This window comes from Streptopelia decaocto (assembly GCF_964273445.1).
Source record: "Streptopelia decaocto genome assembly, chromosome: 8".
In the NCBI taxonomy this organism is placed as follows: domain Eukaryota; kingdom Metazoa; phylum Chordata; class Aves; order Columbiformes; family Columbidae; genus Streptopelia; species Streptopelia decaocto.
This window is the reverse complement of record NC_138662.1, coordinates 6,819,408-6,840,729: the sequence shown is the minus strand read 5'-3', so window position 1 is coordinate 6,840,729 and position 21,322 is coordinate 6,819,408. Positions and strand designations below refer to the sequence as shown.

The 21,322-nt window shown below is 45.0% G+C and overlaps 1 protein-coding gene across 7 annotated transcripts in view; it reads right to left on the bottom strand.

Moving 5' to 3' along the window:
• Positions 1–11,867: 11,867 nt before the first annotated feature.
• HEMK1 (HemK methyltransferase 1, mitochondrial release factors N(5)-glutamine) overlaps positions 11,868–21,322 on the bottom strand; it is a 34,104-nt gene continuing 24,649 nt past the window's right edge. For all 7 annotated transcript variants that reach the window (XM_082060122.1, XM_082060120.1, XM_082060121.1 and 4 more), the window contains 6 exons: positions 20,504–20,568; positions 16,984–17,033; positions 15,532–15,637; positions 14,453–14,548; positions 12,606–12,719; positions 11,868–12,248 (listed from right to left, as the gene is read on the bottom strand). In XM_082060122.1, coding sequence (XP_081916248.1) covers positions 12,212–12,248; positions 12,606–12,719; positions 14,453–14,548; positions 15,532–15,637; positions 16,984–17,033; positions 20,504–20,568 — 468 coding nt within the window. In that variant the 3' untranslated portion in view covers positions 11,868–12,211. The remainder of the gene's footprint in view (positions 12,249–12,605; positions 12,720–14,452; positions 14,549–15,531; positions 15,638–16,983; positions 17,034–20,503; positions 20,569–21,322) is intronic.

Below are 21,322 nucleotides of genomic sequence, written 5' to 3'. Positions count from 1 at the left end.
AGTCACTGTTCTCAAACACTAGATACAGTCAAAGCTGGATATCCGCACAGCTCAGCTACCCTGAAACTCCCTATCTCCCACAGCTGACTGGTAACTTGGCCATCGATTCCTAATTATGGATGCTGACTGCTGCTTCCACCTTCTACTGCCGCTTGTCCTCCTGTCTATACTGTTGGGTCAGGCTGTCCATAGCATCAACATGCATAAAGTAAAATGAGACGGCGTCAGAGATTTCATTTACTCTCCCTTTGCTACTGCAGGCTCCTCAGGCTTCTTTACAAAGCTTCTTTGGTTTCCATTTCTCCCTTTGAGAGACTGCTCCAGAATCTCACTCCTCTACAGGTCGAAAATCTAATTTCCAGGCTAAGTTTATTAATAGCAAATTTGTCCCAATTTGTCCTTTTGCCAGCATTGATCTTTATTATAAAGACCTTTTCTTCCCCTCTAGTATTTACTTTGCAATGAAGTGTTTACAGAGAGAGATCACATTCCTCTCCCAGTCTTTGTTTTGCTAGGCAAAACAAACTCATCTCTTTTTGTTTTCTCTCATCCGATAAGCTTTCTGTCCCTTACTCATCCTCCCAGCCCCGTTCTGCACCTGCTCCTGTGCGAGTACATTGTTCTGACAGAACCGTACACAGTGTTCTTGGCACACTCTTGCATCTTGGTTTTAAACCTCCCTATTTGTAGCAGGACTGTCTCCCTGAAACTATTCTACAACCATATCAGCCCTCACTTCTCCACCATATGTTCCTGTCACTGTCTAAGTTCCTCTGCTGCCTCCAGCAGCCTCCTCAGCACTCAGCTCGTTCCCTGCGCTCCCCCAGCACCTCGTGCACATCACCCCACACTGGACGAGGATATGCATGGCTGGGGTCTGCACTCAGTCCCATGCTGCCCGCGCTTCCATGGGGCTCTCCCCTACTCGCTGCAGGTACCAGTCGTGCTGCCCTGCTCCTCAACTTTAAAACAAGTTTTGGTTCTAAAAGATGCTGTGAAAAGGGTCTAAACTTAGTCTATTTGGTGAAGTCTCTGTTCTTAAACAAACTCTCACAGAAGATGCCCCCAGTCCCATGCCTCCTGAGCCTCCTTCCCTTGTTGGAAGACTCTTCCGATCAGCACTGGCTTTCAACTCTGGATCTTCTATGGCTCAGTCAGTGGTGACAGGACAAAGCCTCTCTTAGGCCCTCAAATCTAAGACCTCTGTCCTACTCAGAAGTACATAGTCCTTACCTGGACTCTGTGAGTTCTAAAATGCAGCCGAACAACCCCTTCAGAATGGCCAGATACATCCCCTGAACTTTCCCTGATGCCATGAACAACAGGAACATCTGTTTCTTAACACAGGCCAGTTCTCCTCAGGCTTCCCTGCTAATGAATCACCAGTTCCCTGCTCACGGGCAAAATTCCTGCTGACTTCATTACAATGGGGTTTCCCTGTACCTCCTAGTGTCACACATGCAGCTTTGATGTCTCCAAGATTACAGCCTTTTGCTTGGCCTTTCAAAGATCCACTTTCAGTGTAAACCCACACAGGGCAAAAATGGCATACAAAAGATCGTTTAGGAACAAGTAAAGGCATTTTCAGACTTGCATAATGAATCAATTTGGCCGCAGCTAAACCCAGATCTTAGCCTAGGGAATAAAGAATTCTTCTGTCTTCCAACCCTCAATCTAATTCTGTGAACTGGGGCAAGTGGGGACATCTGTTGTCTTGTGGAAATAAAATTCAGAGGAGCACACCCATGGGAACTTGTCCAGTGCTATTTTAGTGGCACAGTTCCAGAGACTGCCCGCAGACCCTTTCTTTACTCATGCATGGCTCCCAGATCCTTGTGGTAATAACAGCCTTAAGGATGCACAGGGTAAATCAGTTCATGACATCTGCTTGTTTTATAGAAACCCAAAAACTGTCACTCATCTTCTTATCGCTGGATTTGTAACAAAGCTGTCAGCATTTTTATTTCTGACTTCTGGAATGCTGAGCTCTGCCTGTTAGGTAAGAGTTTCTCTCACTGATACTATTAAGAAAAAGAAAGTCTTTACTCACTCTAGTGGGGCAAATATGGCAGCTATGTTTCGCTGAGGCCAGGCCAGTTTCGCAGCACACTGCTGAAACACACTTCTCTGCTGGGATACTTCACATCTTAAAACATCTCATTGATGCCAGTTGTGTCCCAATTTCAATGAATATATCCTACTTACAAACCACACTACAGTCCTGCTCCTCCACTGAGGATGCTATTCCCAAATCGAATGTTTGCTTAAAACACAGCAAACTGTTTCTACTGTAGCAGTTTGTTTTCTTTTAACTATATGGTGTAATAGCTGCATGGATTTAATTTAAAACAGATAAACTCTTCACCTGTGCTGTGAGCCACACTGGAATTTGGTTCCCCAAACTGTCACTTCCCACCAGTATCTGCAGTGATGACTGCTGAAAGGTAACCAGAGAAATACCTTCCCCAGGAAAGCAGCAAAGTCCCAACCCCAGTCATCAACTTGCAATGCAAAGCCTGACAGGAGAGGAAACTTCGGTTCTATTAATCCTGTGGCATCCCCGCCATGCATGACGTCTTCCGTACTCAGGCCATCCATGGGTTTTTTGGAACACATTTATGTTGCGTGTTTGGGCAGCACCTTGGAAAAGAGAAGCCTTTGCCATCTCCTCCGCATGGGGGGAGGTCTCCATGGCAGAGGCCCGGCAGCGAGAGCATGCTGTCCCTTCACCATTTGAACACCATGTTCCTGCCTCTGGATAAGGAGAATTATTTCACACCTGACGTGATATAGTACAAGTAGTGCAAAAGCAGCACAGGAGCCAGAAAAGGGCAGCTTGTGCAATGAAGGAATTTTTAGGACTTTCAGTATGGAGATTCAGGTTCAAGTCCTAGTCTAGGTCTTCTCTATTTATGATGCTAAGGAGCATAACAAAGAGAGCCTTTGCTGGGACAGAAAGACAGCTGGTAGAGAAGCACCACCCAAACATCCTCTTGGGAAGAACTTCTTCTAAGAACAGATTTTTTTTTTTTTAATTTGCTTTGAGAGAGCATTTATTTTGAGAAAAGTTCCTGCCAAAGCTGCTTGGAACAGCTTTGTTTCTGGCAGTTCAGAAGCTCTATTTCAGAACTTTCAAATTGTACATACTTTATCTCACAGGTTTTTATCCTACATGCGTTGTTATTACCTTGCCCTAACATGACAGATGCAGTGAAGTATTCTATTATTTTTTAGATCATTACGATGAATTGCTACTTACTACAGAATGAAATGTTACCTGCTTTTCTAGATGAAGACGTTCCTGGGTGTTATAATGGCAGTGCCAGACTGTCATTACATTGCAAACAAGGGACTTCTTGTTCTAGAGAATGAGATGTTTCAGTCATATTAAGCAGCAGCTGTTCTTATCGATTTAAAAAAAAAGAGATAACTAACTACTGTGTTTTGTTATACAATATACATATTGTGGCCTACTACTGGTCTTTATTTAGCAAATCAGCAGTCAGCATAAGCAGTACAACTTCAAATGGATATAACTAAAAAAAAAAAATCAGCAGTTCCAGAGGAAAACATTTCTAAACCCCAAAATCTGGGACACAGTGTCCTCACAGGAAATTTGAAAAATAAATTACTTAATTCTGATTAAAGAGGGGGAAAAAAACCCAAACAAGCCTTACAGTATCAGAACTTCCCAGGAAACGGCAATTCTGAGTTAGGCTAATGCACATTAATTCTGAGAAGCCCGAGCAGGATTTTTTGCTAGGGCCGAAGTCCAAGAGGATCAGGACGGAGGGAATTCTGCAGGGATCCACAGCACAACAGTGAGGTTAGGGGAGGTCAGGCACAGCTGGCTGTGAGAGCGCTCCAGCGCTGAGCAGTGCTTTGGAGGAGTAAGTCCCTGCCAGACTGGAAGAGCAAGGAAAAAGGGGGTTGTCTTCCCTCACCTGCCCATGGTCTGCAGAAAAGCAGTAGGTCAGGCCTCGAGAGGAAGACATGTCTGCTCCTGTGCAGGAACTACGCTGCTACCTGCTAGCCCATGCTTCAGGCTCTCCCGGCAGGCACACCCTTGCCTTCTAGGGGGTGCTCCGGGAAAGGCACCGTCACCAGTGGATGGTGCCTCCCAGCCACCTCTTGCTTTTCCAGACTCTCCCTTAGCAGGGGAGGGGGGCAGCGAGCACCAACCGCTGCAAAGATGGGACTTCACACAGTTATTTTGTGATCAGGACACTGACAATAGGCTACAGGACACTCCTCCAGGTGCACCCATCTTTTAATTTTCATGCTCATGACTTACCTTGGCCTTAATCCTGGCCCTACTAAGTAACAAAGTTACTTAATTATCACATTAAATACTTAATTTAATACTTGACTAATTTCATTAAATTATCCTGCTTTTACAACCTACAAAGGCCACTTCTCCAAACACAAAATATTCAGTCTCAAAGTATTTATGCCCCTTTTCTTTCCCACGTAGGCAATGACGGATGGAAATGCCAAATAAATTAATAGCTAACTAACTCCATACTCTTGGCTTTACTGCTGTCAGTAGGGCACACAATCAAGCCGTGAAGCAGAACAGATGATGCATTTGCTGGGCTTACGGAACCTACCATGGAGTTTATTGCACAGTTTGGATCTGCATCTTGTGTGTGTGCATGTCGCTGGGGTGGAAAAAGTCGTGATGCTGAACAAAGAGCTGCTGTCTGCTGACACAAATGAGACAAAAAACTCACTGACCTTGAAGCTAAAAGTACAAAATCTACTTTCAGCCCGAGTGCCCACTGCCCATACACATTAAATGAAGAAGCCTTGTCTGAGCAAAGTATGATCTTAATCTGCTCTTCTCAAGCAAAAAGAGCACATGCCAGCACCATGACTCCCACTCCAGTGAACTCCATCAGCAGGAAAATCACACGAAGGACAATGCAAGACCAAACTGCCTTTTAGATTAGGAATTTTCTGTCACAAGCTTAATCCAATTTATCTAGCATAAAGAAATTTATCCATGTAAGCCAACAATATTGGCAGGGGGAGAGTTACACAAGATACTGGCAGGGGAAGAGAGTACTGAAAGCTTAGAGAGAGATGGAGCAACCTGTGAGAAAAGCTTTTAAGCACTTCAGCAATACAAGCACACCACAAACTGTAAAGGTTCAGAGAAGGACTCCAGAGAAGCAGCAAGCTCAAAGTCAAAAGGGATGGTGAGAAAGTCACACCCAGATAAGTGGCAGAGCAACATGGAAAATGAGAAAAGGTGTATCAGTTTAACAGCCTCCAGTCCCTGGAAAGGCTTAAATCAATGACTGGATGCTTGTTTCACAGAACACAAATACCACATATCACCAGGTGAGTCAACTTCAACCCAAGTGGAGTAAGTGGGATGACTCCTCTGAGGTCAAATGAGTTGTAACAGCTTAGTCTGGATTTACAGCTGGAACATCAAAGCACTATGCAAACCTAAGTAATTAATCATAACCCAAATGCCAGACCAGGAATTTTGTAATAATTCAAGCCTTTTGCAACAAGGCAAGCAACTGTGTTCACATTCTAGACAGTCTTGGATGAATATTTCAGATAAACATGAGCACTTTGACAGCAGAAGCCACTGTTCTACCAGCATTGCTGGGTACTGCACCAGGGACTGTGCTATCAAAGCGATGGGCACACCCCACTGTGTGCATGCTATAGCACATATACAAAACACAGGAGACAAGCTAAACATCAAGAAAGAAAGCAGCAGCAGGTGAGGAGCTAAAACTACAGGCAGCAGCTAGCATGAACTAGAAATCAAAATCTCCCATGTAAGAACTGCTGAAAACATCTCACGAGAAGCAGAGTTCTGCCTCCCATACACTTGTACCCAACTGTGCAAGTGGCGTGTACAGAAACTCAGGCAAGTGGCATCTTTGTGACACCCTCTGAGCAGCACTCTGCTCTCCATCAACCAGTCTCCTCGGAGTCCTGTGCTCTGTCCACAGGTGCCTGCCCATCACCTGTGGTCCACCAGAAAGCCATCCACCTGGAGAAGGGTCTCAGTTCACTCTCTGAAGAACTGTTTGCCCCCTATATACAACTTGTACCTTATGGAGACTCAGCCCCACACTTGTACTTATCATTTCAGAGTAGCAAAGCAGGAATGTGGCAGCACAGGCCATCTGTCCTAAAATCCCAGCTTTGTTTTAACACACCCTTTCTCAAGAACTCTTTTTCCGTAGATGAATTTCATGTAATGGTTTCTTCACCACTCCCTTCCTCCTCCACTACATATGTCATTTGTGTACATCCAGGTCCTGCAGTGATTAGTAATGGCTGTATCAACAACACAAACTGCGAAAACTACCCTCATGTCACATCCTGAGATTGAGGCTCTCAAAACTGAACATTTCTCTGGTCACACTCTCCCATTCTTTATTCATGCAAACAAGAAGGAATAAAAATAACTGCTTCCTACTCTGGAGGCACTATCAGCCTGCCAAGTGACAGCTGGGATGGTGACATGATTCAAAGAACCAGTAGAGGAAGAAACAAGTACAGCTAGAGCTAGGTTGCCAGAATGGCCATGAAGACCATTTGAGCTCTTCCTGTGACTCTACTGTGGTTCTTCCTTTGCTGTGCCTCTGTTTCTTGCCATGCCTCTTGTCCCCAGATATTTAGATGCCAAACTCTTCTTTGCCATGCTGCAAATTCCAGTCTGGGATCTGAGAATCCCTGTAATGTCTCCCGATGCTCTTTGCCATGGACAGGATGATCTCAGAACATCCTGGCTGTCACAAGATAAAAGATGAAGCCTGAGACTACTTATGTAGCCCTTCGAAGCAAGCTGAACCCAGAGCAAATATTTAATGGAGACAAGGTCTCTTCCTCCCCAGGCAGCAGTTTGTTCTCATGTGGTTCTTCCAAGGCCTTTGATCCTGCGGTAACCTTGCTCACGTAGCCATGGTTATCATCGTAACACTGACAGGGGAGTTGCAACTGAAATGGCACACTGATGCCCACTCTGCCTAAAACGCTAGGATGAGCACACAAGACACAGCAGAGTCATCACTCAGCTTTGCTGGTGATGGGAAAAGATGAAGCAGCTAGAAGCTGCCACTTAAACAAAGCTACAGTTCTGACATCAACCACATAAAGGAGACTAACCATGAAGATCACACATCTGGCAGCACTTCTCTCCGCCTGTGTGCAACAGCAACATATTTGATGCTCATGTACTGTAAAAGTGCCACTTGCTTTTGTGAACAGGATGCACTTTGTCAGCACTGTGCAGCAGGCTGCTTTGTCTGCGAGTCATGTTCTCATCACGGCCAAGAGATGCACTTGCTGTAGAAAAACTAGCACTGGTACTTTGGCTTACCCCCAGGTCCTTTGGTTTTGCACTGGCAGCACTGGAAATCAGCAAAGCAAATGCTGCAGAAGGGTGTTCTGGCCTGTCACCAAGAAGCAGACGATTTCATAAAAGTTGGCTAATTCTTTGGTCTTTCTGGACTACCCCAGGCCGGAGGGTAAGTCTTGGGATCGTGTCAGATGCACACTTTGAAACTGGGGCATGTCAGCCTAAGCCCATGTGGCACAACAAGGAGGTGGCTGACTGCAAGGCAGGAGAAACCTGGGTACAGGTCTGATTCTGCAACTGGGGCACATTTCAGAAGGCTACAGTAACTTCTGCTACCTGTCCCAATTGCAAGAGCTGAAAGCAGAGCAGGCTCTGGCCATGATGGGAGAATGTAAATAGTCTCCTGCATTCACTGGGGACTGGAGGGACCATGCTGAGATTTGCAAGCAGCTGCCAGCCAGACAAAACAGAGTACTGTGACATGACCCTCCACGGGAAGGAACATCTAAAACTTATGACACTTAAAGCATATCAACACATCTATGGAAGGGGAAATAGGCTGGAAACTGGATAAATTGTCTCTTGGTATCTCATAATCATCTTGACTGAGAGAGAGAAGCCTTCTCTCACTGCATGTTTGGCCCTCTGTATGCAACCCAGAGTAGAAATATAGTTTATTAAAGCTTAAATACAGCTTTTGAAAACTTGCCCAGACAAACAAAATGTTATTGCAAGTTTTAGTTTGGTCTTCACTGCTTGGGAAGTGACTCCTCTCCTGTAATAAGAAGAGCTATAGCAGCTGTTTTTCCAGCCACCATAGGCATGAGTATCACCTGGCACACATGTGCAGCACACTACCCTGCAGCACCCCAGCCCCCTTTACATCTTGCAGGCAGGGAGGGAAGGATGTGCAAGCAGCCTACAGGAACAACATCATGTTAGTGTTCTCCTCAGAAATTAAGACTGTGAGGAAACACAGGAACAGACTTCCACATGAAAGCGGCTCTAGGGAGAGCGTTAGCTGTTCTCCACCTCAGGACAGGAGAAGTACTCAGCTTTAAAGGCAGCAAAGAAGACTAGGTACAAAGCACAACTTTCTAGCAGGAAGAACAACAAAGCACCAGAACAGATTGCATGTGAAAGCCCTGGGAGGCCTTTTAAATCAGGTTGGGCAAACATCTGCCAGGAATGATGTAAGCCAAGTTGATTCCTACTTGGACAGGGCAATGGGGCTAGATGACTGTCAAACTCTCTTCCAGGCCATTTTGATCTATAGCCCTGCATCAAGGAACTGAGTGCTGGCCAGGAATCTACACCCATTCAGTCACCTGGGTCCCCAGAGATCTCTGTGTCACCCAGGTGGAGTCACTCTCTGTTCCTCACCTGGAAAAGAGTCTCATCTCTACAAAAGCACAGGCTTGGCTGAGAACACTGTGAAGACAAACACATTTCTTGGATTCTCTAAGGTCCTGGATAAAGTCCCTTTCACCCCACATCTTGGGTGGGAGACTGAAAACACAGGTGGTACTTGCATTTCAGGGTACTTATGTGGAAATTACACCAGAACAAGAATCATACTCTCTGTCCTCTGGGATACTAGAGACTGTCCAAAATAATGGATTAATACAGGCTTCAGGGTTCCATTAACAGTATGAGGTGCCAACCTAGTCCTGTATCACAGCTGTGAGGTCTCCTTCCAGCTCCCCTGCACGATCCCCACACAGAAGCTCTTTTACTGGCGCAGGGACGGAGGTCAAAGCCCCTTCACAGCCGCGTTGACACTGAAGCCCTCTGTTGACCCCAGCTCTCTCCGTGGGGCACTGCACCTTGCCAACGTCCCCACAGAGCAGGAAGCCTCAGCCAGGACTGGTCTCCAGCACAGACACAGCTAAGCTGAGCCCACAGCACCATCTGCAGGGCTCTGCCAAAGCCTGAGCTTTCAGCAGCTCCTCCTCAGGGATGGCCAGTGTTATCCTAGTAGAGACCTCACAACTTGTAACTCTCCAAAAACACAGCACACACAAGCACACTCTTCAGAGTCCTGGATGAAAACAAAGCCCCTCTCTGAAAGCATCACTTCAGGAAACCAATCACCACTTTGATACAGTTCCAAAGACCCAGTAAGTTACCAGAAAATCAAATGTATGCCAGCTACTGGATTATGTAAAATGCCGACTGAAGCATCAGCCTTCTGTGGCTTCAGGGAGCAGTGATGCCGCTGCAGAGAGCTCACGTGCACAGAGTATGGCTGGATCAGCTGAGCCTCCCGCCCACAGGCAGTGAACACAACACAGACACGGCCCAGTGCTGCAGCAAGGGCGCTGGGAGCGCCTCATTCCTTAAAACCATCGTCTCCAAAAAGCTCTGCAGTGCATCTGTACCAAAATGAGCCTGGGCCAATGTGCGTAAAGCACTGAAGAACACGTTGTACTGCACCAGCACATTTCCTCAGATGTGAGTCTGACAAATAAATCCAGCCTCTTGGGAGGAAGAACAATTTTTCTCCATTCTTGTCTTTATGAGAAGGTCAATGCATCTTGTGATTTTTCCAAGACATATATAACCATTCCACAGCACAAACCCAGAAAAATGCAAGCATTTTTATTATCACTTTGGCTATAAATAGAGGACTTCAACACTTGTCCTACTGGATTAGACCAAAAGCTTGTCTAACAGAGAAATCTATCTGACAGTGATTGATTGGTTGATGCTTCTGAGAAAAGGCACACTGCTTTCTGCAGCCCAGCCACCAGTGCTCTCCGAGGGACAGCTCACCCCAGCCTGCTGCAGGGAACCAGCCTACCCATTGAAGAATGCCATGTGATGTTATTTAACACCCTCATAAGACAGCAAACTACACAGCTTTTAAAGTATCTTGCAGAACCAAGCTGTGCGTGTTGCTCTGTTTCATAAACACTGCCAACACCCAGAGAAAATCTATGAAATCTGTTTAAAAATTAAATTTAAACAAATAAGTCTGACAAACTGAACTTTAAAAGAGACTCTAAACTATTATTTAAAAAGAAAAAACAACACACAAACAAAACATCACCTATTTGACTACAATTTGTACTCAGGGCCCTAACAGGCAAAACTGCCAGAGATCAGCTCTGCTGGAACTTTATTTCCAGACCTGGGATCAAGTGCACTTCAACCAAACTTTTAAAATTCTCTTCTTCCCTAGGTTTCCTCTACTGTGTTTACCCAGGGCAGGTACTGAAGCCCAGGGGAGGCTCACAACTTCAAGTAAAGGGTGTATAGGACATGGCAAACTACGGAGGGCTGCGTGGTACAACAGGGTAAAAAGCCAGTCTGTGAGCAGAGCTGTAACTGCCCAGAAGGTGAAGAGAGGATCCATCTAGAGATCTGAGCACTGGTACACCAAAGCAGCTCAGGTATCTGTGGAAAAGCAGGGCAAATGTTCAGGAGTTAAAGAGTGAGGAGTGTGAGTGCAGGAGAGGTAGAGGAGAAAGGGACTAGATGTATCAGTGCTCATGTAAAGCCCTCAGAATCTGCTGCAGCCTTCCAAACAGATGCAGTTTGCTGATGCAGCTTCTACCTCATGTTCTGGCTGTGTGCTCCCAGTTCAGCCTGAACAGAGAGTCACTGCCCGGACACCTCCACCCCTTCCTGAGTGCTCACCTCCTCCAACCCAGCAAGTGCTTCCATTCAGACTTGTACACCAGATCGATCCTTCCTTCCTTCCTTCCTTCCTTCCTTCCTTCCTTCCTTCCTTCCTTCCTTCCTTCCTTCCTTCCTTCCTTCCTTCGCTATGGTCAGGAAGGGAACTTGCAACACTGGAAACAACAGCAACAACAAGAAGCAGCATGAATTTAATCCTTCCATTATTTATAATATCATGATGGTGACTGTCCATATCGGGGACTTCTCGCAGAAGCAGCCCTACTCTGAGTCATCTCTCCCAAAGAAAGACCTCCCCTACTCCCACAGCTGTTAAGAGTCTGGGTCCTATTCCAAACTTAGTCTGCTGTCAAATCTTGTTCAAGTCATTTCAGCTCCTGCTTTTCAACTTCTCCATCTGCAAAACTGGAGTAGCAATTCTGCCCTCTTTGTAAAGTCTTGCATTTAAATGCCTTACATGGAAGTCAGGCATTTCTAGTACTATCAGAAGCAATGTGAGGATGCCAGATGTTTATTCAGGCCTGCTAGCATGTTTGAGAAGTTAACTGCACAACAATTCTTGTAAGGACACTGATCTGAAGCACTATCTTTATTACAGTGTTTTGATTGCTTCTGGCAGCACCCACGAAGTATCGGGTACTGTAGATTCATATGATGCAACACATGCACTGATCCTTCAATGACATCTCACTCAGCAGGACTGGGAAACAAAGGCGGTGTTGCTGTTGGAGATCTATTCTGGAGCATCAGGATCCTGGAGCAGAACTGAATTTGAAATGTGCAGGTTAGTTACGTCCCATTGTACCTGCAAATCCATGTGTCAATATAAGACAGAGTTTGTATTTATCACCCAATCTGGTCACATTCTCTATAAATTCGTCTCAAGGTAAAAAATGTACTTCTTTGAAATTTGCCATCACGGCAATGAGGTATCTGGAGCTGTGAACTCTTCCATATTGGGTCCTGAGATCCAATAAGTCACTTTAGCAGAACAAGCTAAAAACTTGTATGTAGTTCTCTGAAGAAGCTGAAACACTTCAACATGCTCTGCCAAACTTCTGTCTCTCTGGATTAAGTCTGTATCAGGAACTGGAGGCTCTACCACTGCATGGAGAGTCCAATGCACTAGGGATTGAAGTAAAGATTTCTTCTGCCACGCTGAGTGTTCAACAAGCTGTTCGGCAGGGCTCACCAGCAAAAAGCATACTGCAAGAAGAGATATTTCTGGTACTGTTGTCATCTGCTTTGTTTTTGGATGTGCAGAAACCTAGGCCTGTGGGAAAAAGAATGACCAGAGCTTTAAAGTCTTGCTAGGGAGAACATGCCTCTACCTCCATCCTATTGTATAAAAGCAGCAATTTTCCAGTGGCGATAATCTCACCAGAGCTAGTCACCCCACCAGAAATGCTCATCTGCATAAGAATTTCCAACTTGGAAACACTTGTCAGGCTATTTCAGGATATATGAAGGTTGAGATACTTGAAGGAAGCCCCTATTTTGTTAAAGATTGGCTTCAGTTGTGGACTTTTTCTGGCTGAGTTCATTCAACACACTAGAGTGCAGGGACATAATCTACTAAGGACACAGACATACATCTGAAGCAAAACTCTGAAGGTAAAAAAAGACTTACTTGCCACAGAAGTCCTTGTGAATGGCACGAAGCACAAGTAGTAAGTCGGGGTGTGCCTGTAGCCAGTTTTCCACCATATCTGGGTGTCTGTGATCAACTTCCAGAAACACACTCCTGAAAGGACATGTTTAGGAGTAAGAAGTGGGGAGATGTACACACGTTTAGGTTGCTAAGCTTATAATAATTAAGGTCTTTCTTTCTGGGTGACTCCTATTAGTGCAGGAAATGAGAAGATGAGCAAACACGCTGCAATCCAACAATCCTAAACCAGATCATTGCTGTTCATGCAGATCCCAACTGTCTCCTTCAGAGGAAGAAAGAGTTGATATTGGGGGATATTGGTACTCCTCTGTGTGAGCAGTTAAACCCTGTATCAAGATCTAAGGATCACTTTTGAACCCCACGCAGAGATATCACCAGCTCTGTCTTTCTGAGGCCACCAAAGATGTAATGCCAGAATGCAGTTTTATGATACAAATGCATGAAATGGACTGACAGCGTGAAATTCCTCTTTGCATAAGCAGGGTGACATTAAGTCCCAGTAGTGACAGTCATAAAGTACAAGTTAGTACACACATTTTCCCATAGTAAATACCTCCATAAATCAGTTATGAAAACACCACCAGCATTCAGACCTACACAGAGGAGTGCAGAAAGCAGAGTGCAGAGGTAAGGAAACTAATCAGACAACCTCAGGGGAGCAGGACTAGGCCTGGACACTGCAGGGCTATTTCCATCTGCTGCAGCCAGGCTGTGTGACACCGGCCCATTTCTGAGCCTCCACTGCTGCAACAAGGCAGAACCAGCCCAGCTTACAGGCACATGGAGATGATGCGACTGGTTACAGCCTGTGACAACGCAGCACGATACAAGTTTAACAAGCAAAGAACAGAGGCCAAGCCCCAACCATATGCTCTCCTGAGAATTCCTAAAACATCCCACACTGAATAAATTCACCAAACTAACTACAAGGGTGTGGATCTCATTCCTGACCTTAAAAAACTTCCACTCCTCAAGGGGGGCTCCACCTTATAAAAGAAACAAAAAGGGAAGGAAAAAAAATAACCCTAACAACCAACCCATGGGACCAATCTCTGTTGTTGGGAAGTTCTGAAGAGCATCTTCTGCTCTTGTGGTCACGTGAAGCATGAGGAACATTCCTGTTCCTCATTTCAAAAAAGCAGATTTTCAATGACCTTTCTTATGCTGGTAAAATGCCAGGAATTTTCAACAGGATATGTGAATGCCCTGGCACAAGAGACTCTTGGGTATAATCATGTCGATCTTTAAGCACAAAATGGATCCCACATGACAGAGGACAGGAACAATCAATCTTGAGTATTAACCATGGAGAAATTTAACATTTAGAAACTACCCCTGGCTGATCATCTTCCTCTTGGGATATTCTGCATTGTATCCTGGCACAATAAACAAGTTTCCCCTAATTAAAGGGTGGGAGAGAAGTAGAGATCTATATCCACTCTCACAGAACAATATATTGCTTCTCCTTCAGTTATTCTGCTTTAAAAGCTTCCTTTTTTTTTTTTTTCTTTTTCTCTTTCTCTGCTGTTCTCTTTCATGTTCTTTTGTTACTTCAACCTTTAAAGATTCTCCACTAATGACTATGAAACACCACCACTGGTCAAGGAAGGCTCATATCCCTTTATTAACCAATTTCAAGCTAATTTTGCTTATACACATGACATTTTTTAAACTGCTATTTTTAGATGTGTTGGGGGGACATTTTTGCAACCATTTTCCCATAGTACGTTCCTGCATAAAAATAAAACATGTTATAGAAGTGAATGGAGAAAAGACATGAGATTCAAACAGATAACAGTGCCTACCCAGAATCCTTCAGAAGAGAAGGAGCCAAAGCCAGAATTGTTTTGATGACTCTCATCCCATCATCTCCCCCATCCAGTGCATCGAGGTTCTCATACCTGGAGTGCGGGAATAAGACATTAACTGCAATTCATATGACCTGACCCATGCCTTTGAGGATGCAATGCCCCATACTCATGGAGACAGATGCACCCAACCCACCCAAACTCCAGCACTCTTGTAGCAGGTGGCAGGACTCAGAGCTTTAATGTCAAATATGGACAGTAACAAGGCAGCTACCACTAGGCTGAGAAACTCCATGTTGAGCACAAACAGAAAACATCCCCTGAATTCTTCCTGAAATTTATAAGCCAACCACAGCCAGGGTCACAGAGTTCCAACACGGGGATCTGCTCCCTTTGTGCGAACTAGACAGAGAGGGAGTTGGATGTACAGCAAGGGACCACTTGCTTTACTTCAACCAGGCCGCACTGCCTTCTAAATCCAGCAGAGAGAATTAGGATGGAGAAGGCTCAGCTTCCAGAATCTGCTCTGGCGCATGCCTTGCACAGAGGTAGGTGCAGGACTTTGTCCTGACACACATGACAATCAATTCTGAGGAGGAACCAGTACAAAGTAGTTCCACATACCAAAAGAGATTATTCATGTTTGTGTGGGTTTGTTTGCTTAATACAAGTGCTGGGATGAGAATGATTGTAAAATTTCCACCCAAGTTTATTTTCCATCACAAAAAGCTGCTCAGATTACTTGTACTTTCTTCCATAAACTCACACCACTTATATATGTATATAAAAGAAGTCTAACAGGAAAAATGTTCTGAAAGAGTTTTGGATTAGAAACTTGTTAATTTCAAAGTGTGTGTTTTTTTCCATTTTTATAAATATTTAAATACTTTGATATTTGAGACCTGTAAGCAGTATCAAAGTAACACTATGTTATTATAGACCACATAAACATGCCTACGCTATGTACATGTATGCTGTATTTGCATCGTTTGTGTGCAATGGTGTGTCACATAAGGAAGCAGACAGAAAACTTTGCTTCAGGAAACAGGAGATGAAAAATCTGATTGTCTGATTACCAGAGGATTTCTGCATCCAAGGAAGCCATGTCTTCATGGAAGACATACGGAGGGTTACTGACTATGAAGTCTAAGGGGCCCCAGAGTAGCAGCTGCTTGGCAGAACCTAGAAAAGAAAACAAAACACAACCAGCTCTCAACCATAGCAATCTTCCATATAAGCTCAGTACTAAAATCCTATACAGGAAACCGTCTCTCCAGACACATGCCCATGTGTGTTTGGCTCTGCCTTTTTCTAACAAAATTTTATCCCATTTCTTTTTGGGATAGCCTGGCCTGCTCAGTCTCCCACCTTTGGAATGCAAGAGTGATACAAAGCTAAGCATAGGCAAAGTATCATTTTTTCGTATCAACAGCCCCACTTTGCAGAACATATTCCAAAGCACAGGACCTTGATGTTCTGGAACTCTGCGCCCATCTGGATCTAAAGCAAGAACCAGAACTTGAAAGAGCACACAAAGACCTAAGCAGAAGCTTAGACTAGCTGGCAGGATGCACGTCCTCCCTCTTATCAGAGCTGCAGAAGGATCTCTAATGAGCAAATGGGCCAGGCCCTCTCAGCAGTATCAACCATCTAATGGTTTGATCTTCTGCAGACAAGGTTCAGCTTGCTACGTTTATGCTACTGTCTGGACTGACATGTACCAGGTCCTGCATCAGCCATCATGTCACTATGTGAGTGTGGCACCACCCTTGGGCCACCCTCTTGGCATAGGGCTTGCCCATGCAGGTGCAATGCAACACAGTTACATTGCTCTTGGACTGGAGCTGGCTGGCTTACTGCTCTTTGGACTATGGACAGCACAAACTTGGATTTGCAGAGGGAAGACTGTGCAGGCATACCCCGAAAGTACAGTGTCAAAAACAACACAGGATCAGAAAGATGCAATAATGAATCTACCATGCTGGAGTTCCTGGCTAAAAAACAGTTGAGCCATACGAAACTGGTTTCAGCTGGGTCTAGGGATGATAACAGGTATCCTTCCCTGGTTCAGCTCACCTAATTTCAGGTGAATAAGGCTGGGCATTTAATCTAAGCTAAATATCTGGCCTCCTTTTAACATCAATGGAGAGACAGGCACATACATGTTTATCTAAAGCATCCAAGTCAGCATGTAATGAATTACCCTGTCTATGTATTTGCCTCTCCCCAGCAACATCAGAAAGCACCTGGACTACCGGCTCACATACAACTTTTAGACACCTAAAAATCAACAACAATTCAACATCTGATGCAGTCAGGGACTTCTCTCAGCTGATCATCTGGCCTGGAAATCTCTGACGGGTAAAGCTTCACTGGCTCACTTCTTACTGACCATTTTCTCTATTGACTTCAACACCCTCTGACCCCTGCATCCCAAAGGGATCCCTTGGTTGTCTCTCCTGCTCACGTCCCCCAGCAAAGTGAAAAGGGAGAAAGACAAAGGGGATTATAACAGTGAAAAGAGTTACTGTGTGAAACATCATGGTGGAGGATGTGGATCCTGTCTTGGAGTTGCAGCCTGTAGAGAAAACAGAGAGAAGAAAAATTAGGAGGCACGTTTGTGTAGATTAATGAGCAACAGATTCTATAAACAGATGATTAAATATCACACCTCTTATCTGATACACATATATTGTACCCCAACAACAGCAACCAGATTCCTGTCAAGCCACAAGGGACGTTGAGGACCTGCTCTTTGCCCCATGAACAACATACAAAGCAAAGAGCGCACCAGGCACCCACAGTGATTCCAGGGCGCAGCTCCTGTCCACACAAACCTATAACCCTTGCCATACATACCGCAGTATTCCTCCACCTCGCTGCATATTAACTATGTCTCCAAAGCCTCCTCCAGGTGAGCTCACGTTCCCGGGGAAAAAAAAAACAAACCAAACACACACAACAAAATCACCCGCTTCAAACATAAACCTGCTATTTTAAGTGGAGACAACATGCTCATTTGCTACATTCCTTCTCCAGCCTCTTTAGTAATCTAGATCTTAACAGCGTTCTGGCATCCAAGTGTATTTTCTGGGCATCTTTGGATCTCACCTCACACGCCAGTGTTAAGGTAACGGGATGTTACCGCATGCTACTGGGAGGCAGGCACACGCAGTGCAGCAGATCCCCTGTGCCACACACGGAGCTAGGGAAAAGGACTCTTCCAGGGACAGCCATGCACAGACTGCATACTATAACATTTTTAAAATACACAGTAGGGTCTCTCAGATGCCAGTTTCTAACTGTTTCTTGCCCCTGACATCTCTGCGCACATTAATTGGGAAACACATGCTATGGTCAGCGCCATTTATCATCAGCCAGACATCCCTGGGGTGCTCACACCAGCAGAAACCCTGAAGGTACCAGAAGACACAAACACCTCTCCGTTAACTGCGGCAAGAGAGCAAGGAAGCGTGCTCATTTCCAATTATAAGAAACAGGTCTATAAACATGTCGGTATTTCTCAGAGAGAAATCTTGGCCCAGATTCTCATCTGACTCACTGCACTAATCCAAGGTAGAACAGCCCTGAGACTGCCAGACTGCCCCTGCATGGTGCATATGGCGCTCCAGGCTGTCACAGCCCAGCATGATCTATCCCTTGTTCCCAGCTTGCTATAGCACATGCTCCATGCCAAGGGCAAATAGTTGAGACAGTGATCCCCTTAAATCTTAGGAATCCTGAGCCAAGCTCCCTTGATGCTCCTGGAACAGGAAGAGAAGCCAGTCTGAAAGTAGCCTTTGTGCTTGGTGGCAGCCTGATATTACAAGGAGAGGTCACAGAAACAGACAGCATGAGAAAGGAAGGAAGGAACAGAGCCTCTAATTCCTCAGATACACAGTCACCCATCAAAATACCTCCCTTCTCACCAGGCTTGCAATGTGCTTGTGAAGACATCTAATCAATGTCATAAGAAGCACTTTGCGAAGTCAGAAAGACAAGGCTGGTCAAGATCTGCTGGTGAAGACAGACTCCAAGGCTCCCACAGGAGATGCCATTCCCAGACCACCAACAGCACGTTGTGGCAGCGTCTGTGCTGTCCCCAAACTCCTGTCCTCAGTGCAGTCAATGTCTGGGGAAAACAAAATTGCCAGCTCTTCCCAGCATGTTCTCTCCTCCCATGAGAGACCCACCACAGCAGCAGAGTTTTCCTCCAGCTCCTCAGCGTAACAAACACCTCAGGACTACCTGAGAGGGTCCACAGAGCACACTGTGCCAAAGTTCTTATACCCAAGTCCTGCTTGCCTTTGCTGAGGGCCTACGGTACTGCCCTGTCAGCACACACAGGCATCGAGAAAGGTAAGGATTCCTGCAGCACTCTGCAATGTGCCCATCTGGCACGGGGATGGATTTAGTGAGAGCAAGACTCACCTAAGCACCTGGAGAACACAGCCGTGATAAAGGAGCTCTGAAAAGAAGGCAGGAACCAAGCTGGCTTCAGGCAGGCAGTAACACAGCTTATCCTACTGGCTTCTCTCGCAAGAACTGCAGGGCACCATGCCATGGACAAGATCACAAGGACACAATGAAAATATCCATGGAGAAATATGAGGTTCTCTGGCACAGCATTTATACTTGCTCAGCCACTTCAAGCCAGCAAGTAATGTTAATAAGCAAGACGATTTCTCCCAGATGCTAGAGCAATAATCTACCAAGGAGGCAAAGATCCAGCCATCCTTTATTAGATCTATGAAAAATCACAACAGAGCTTGGTTTGACACTCAAACATCAGACAGAAATCTCTGCTCTTCACTCCCTATAACTGGACTAGGAGGCAAAGGGTATTAGTGAGGTGACAGGTTTGGAAATGGCTTGTTCCTACACATCACTTCAGACTCACACAAGAGCTGGGACTGGGATGCAAGTGAAGAGATGCAGCTCAGCGCATCCAGCAACAGAAGTAGCCTGTCTCTAAACCCAACGCTGGCCGCACCTTGGGAAAAAAAGGGTATGTGGGCCCTGTGGACAGAAAAGTCAATTAATGAGCACCACTTACAGCTCACTGCTGTACTAGACTCAATAAGAGGTAGCAATAGGAATCCTTTCTGTAACTGCTCTGATAAATGCCTAGGGCCCAGCGATTTCTGAGGATATGAATACATTCTAGAGCTCTACACGTCTTATAATGTCTACAGAGACCAATATCCTGAACTCAAAAGCATACAGAGATTCTAGCTCTGGTGCTCACTATGTTAGTGACAAACCAGAATAACCTGGATTGAGAATAACTAACTGAGGAAGCAGAGCCACTAGGAAGGACCAAGTCAACCCAGTACAGCCATGTTCTGACTGCAGGCACTACAAGCTTGAGTAATTGCAAGGGAGTTGGACTAGATGATCTTTAAAGGTCCTTTCCAGCGCAAACTATTCTATGATTCAGCAGCTCTGAACATCCAGCCACAGTGCAGGTGTTGTGCAAACAGCACGGAACGCAGCAGCACCATTCTCACCAAAGTCAAGGCTGCAAGGAGGATGCTGAGGGACTCCACACTAGCACAGAGTGAAGGTGCTATTCAAGTGTGCAAGGTTATATCTAGAGGAGCAATGACAGAAACAAGCACAGCTATAAGGACATAGGGAGCCAGAGAGAAAAGATTCAGGCTGTACTTGTTCTTAACCTTCTAAGTGACATAAACATTCTTGTTACCTGCTACCTTGAGTTTCCAAAGTTTGCAGAGACAGGTAGGAGTAGTTACCAAGAAACACTTTGAAAACTCTTGAAAGACAGAGAGCATTTAGGTACTATTGTTTTATTTAGGCTGCTGTGTTTGCAAAGCTGTCCTCTGCACTCACAAGTCAAAGGAAAAAAATAATCTGGTAAATATAAGCATTTTTTTCTGAATTCTTACACATTTCAGGAGCTGAACCTAGGAAAACAATCCTTGGTTTCCAGTGGCAATAAACATGAACCACATGTCCAAATATTGAGGACTCTCAGTCTTTCTCAGACAACAATTTACAAAGAATGGGTAATACGTGGGCTTGTACCTATGTGCATTCTCCCTGGTGAGATCCACAGCAGTCTTCTCTTTATCCATAGCTATCACCTGGCTCTGAGACAGAAAAAAAACATCAACAAACAAGTATTACAACATCAAGGCTCCTGAGCAGACATGCGCTGCCAAAAGTGACATGCAAGATGAGAACTGGCAATTCACTATTCACTCTCGGCTCCTGAAAGAAATAGTTCATGAAGAATGCATCTCAGGGCACTGATGGGATCATGAGTCACTTCTAGCAAAGCCAATAACGTGACAGAAGGCATTCTGCAACACTGCCAGCAGCCTACCAAAATAGACAGGCTTCTGACCGAACCGACTCAGCTGACAACAATGGAATCACACTGACTCACATCACCTGATATGTTCATAGCTCCTGGTAGTGTGAGACTTCATGCTCTGGCTAGTCTGGGATAGACAAAGGTTAAAGGAAGATAATGTCCTAAGCTTCTCCTCTCTAATGGAGATAGAATCACTCCCAGCATCCACAGAACTACTTGGACAGAGGTTCTGGCATTTTCCATCTGTTATGCAGACATCTTTTGCCCAGTTACTCCACTGCAGGCCTTACACCCCATTCACTGCATGTATTGACTGTACACACTTGACTGTGTGTCAGGTATTTGAGAATCTTCCAGCATAACATTAATAGGTAGTACTAAACAGTTAAAAATTTGTTTGACCTTCCATTCCACCTTGGGAAAAGCACAGGCAAAGACTTGACTTGTTTTTGCTTTGCTTAATGTTTTTTAAACACAGATGTTAGTAAGTATTTACATAGAGAAAGCATGCCGAAGAAACTACTTTG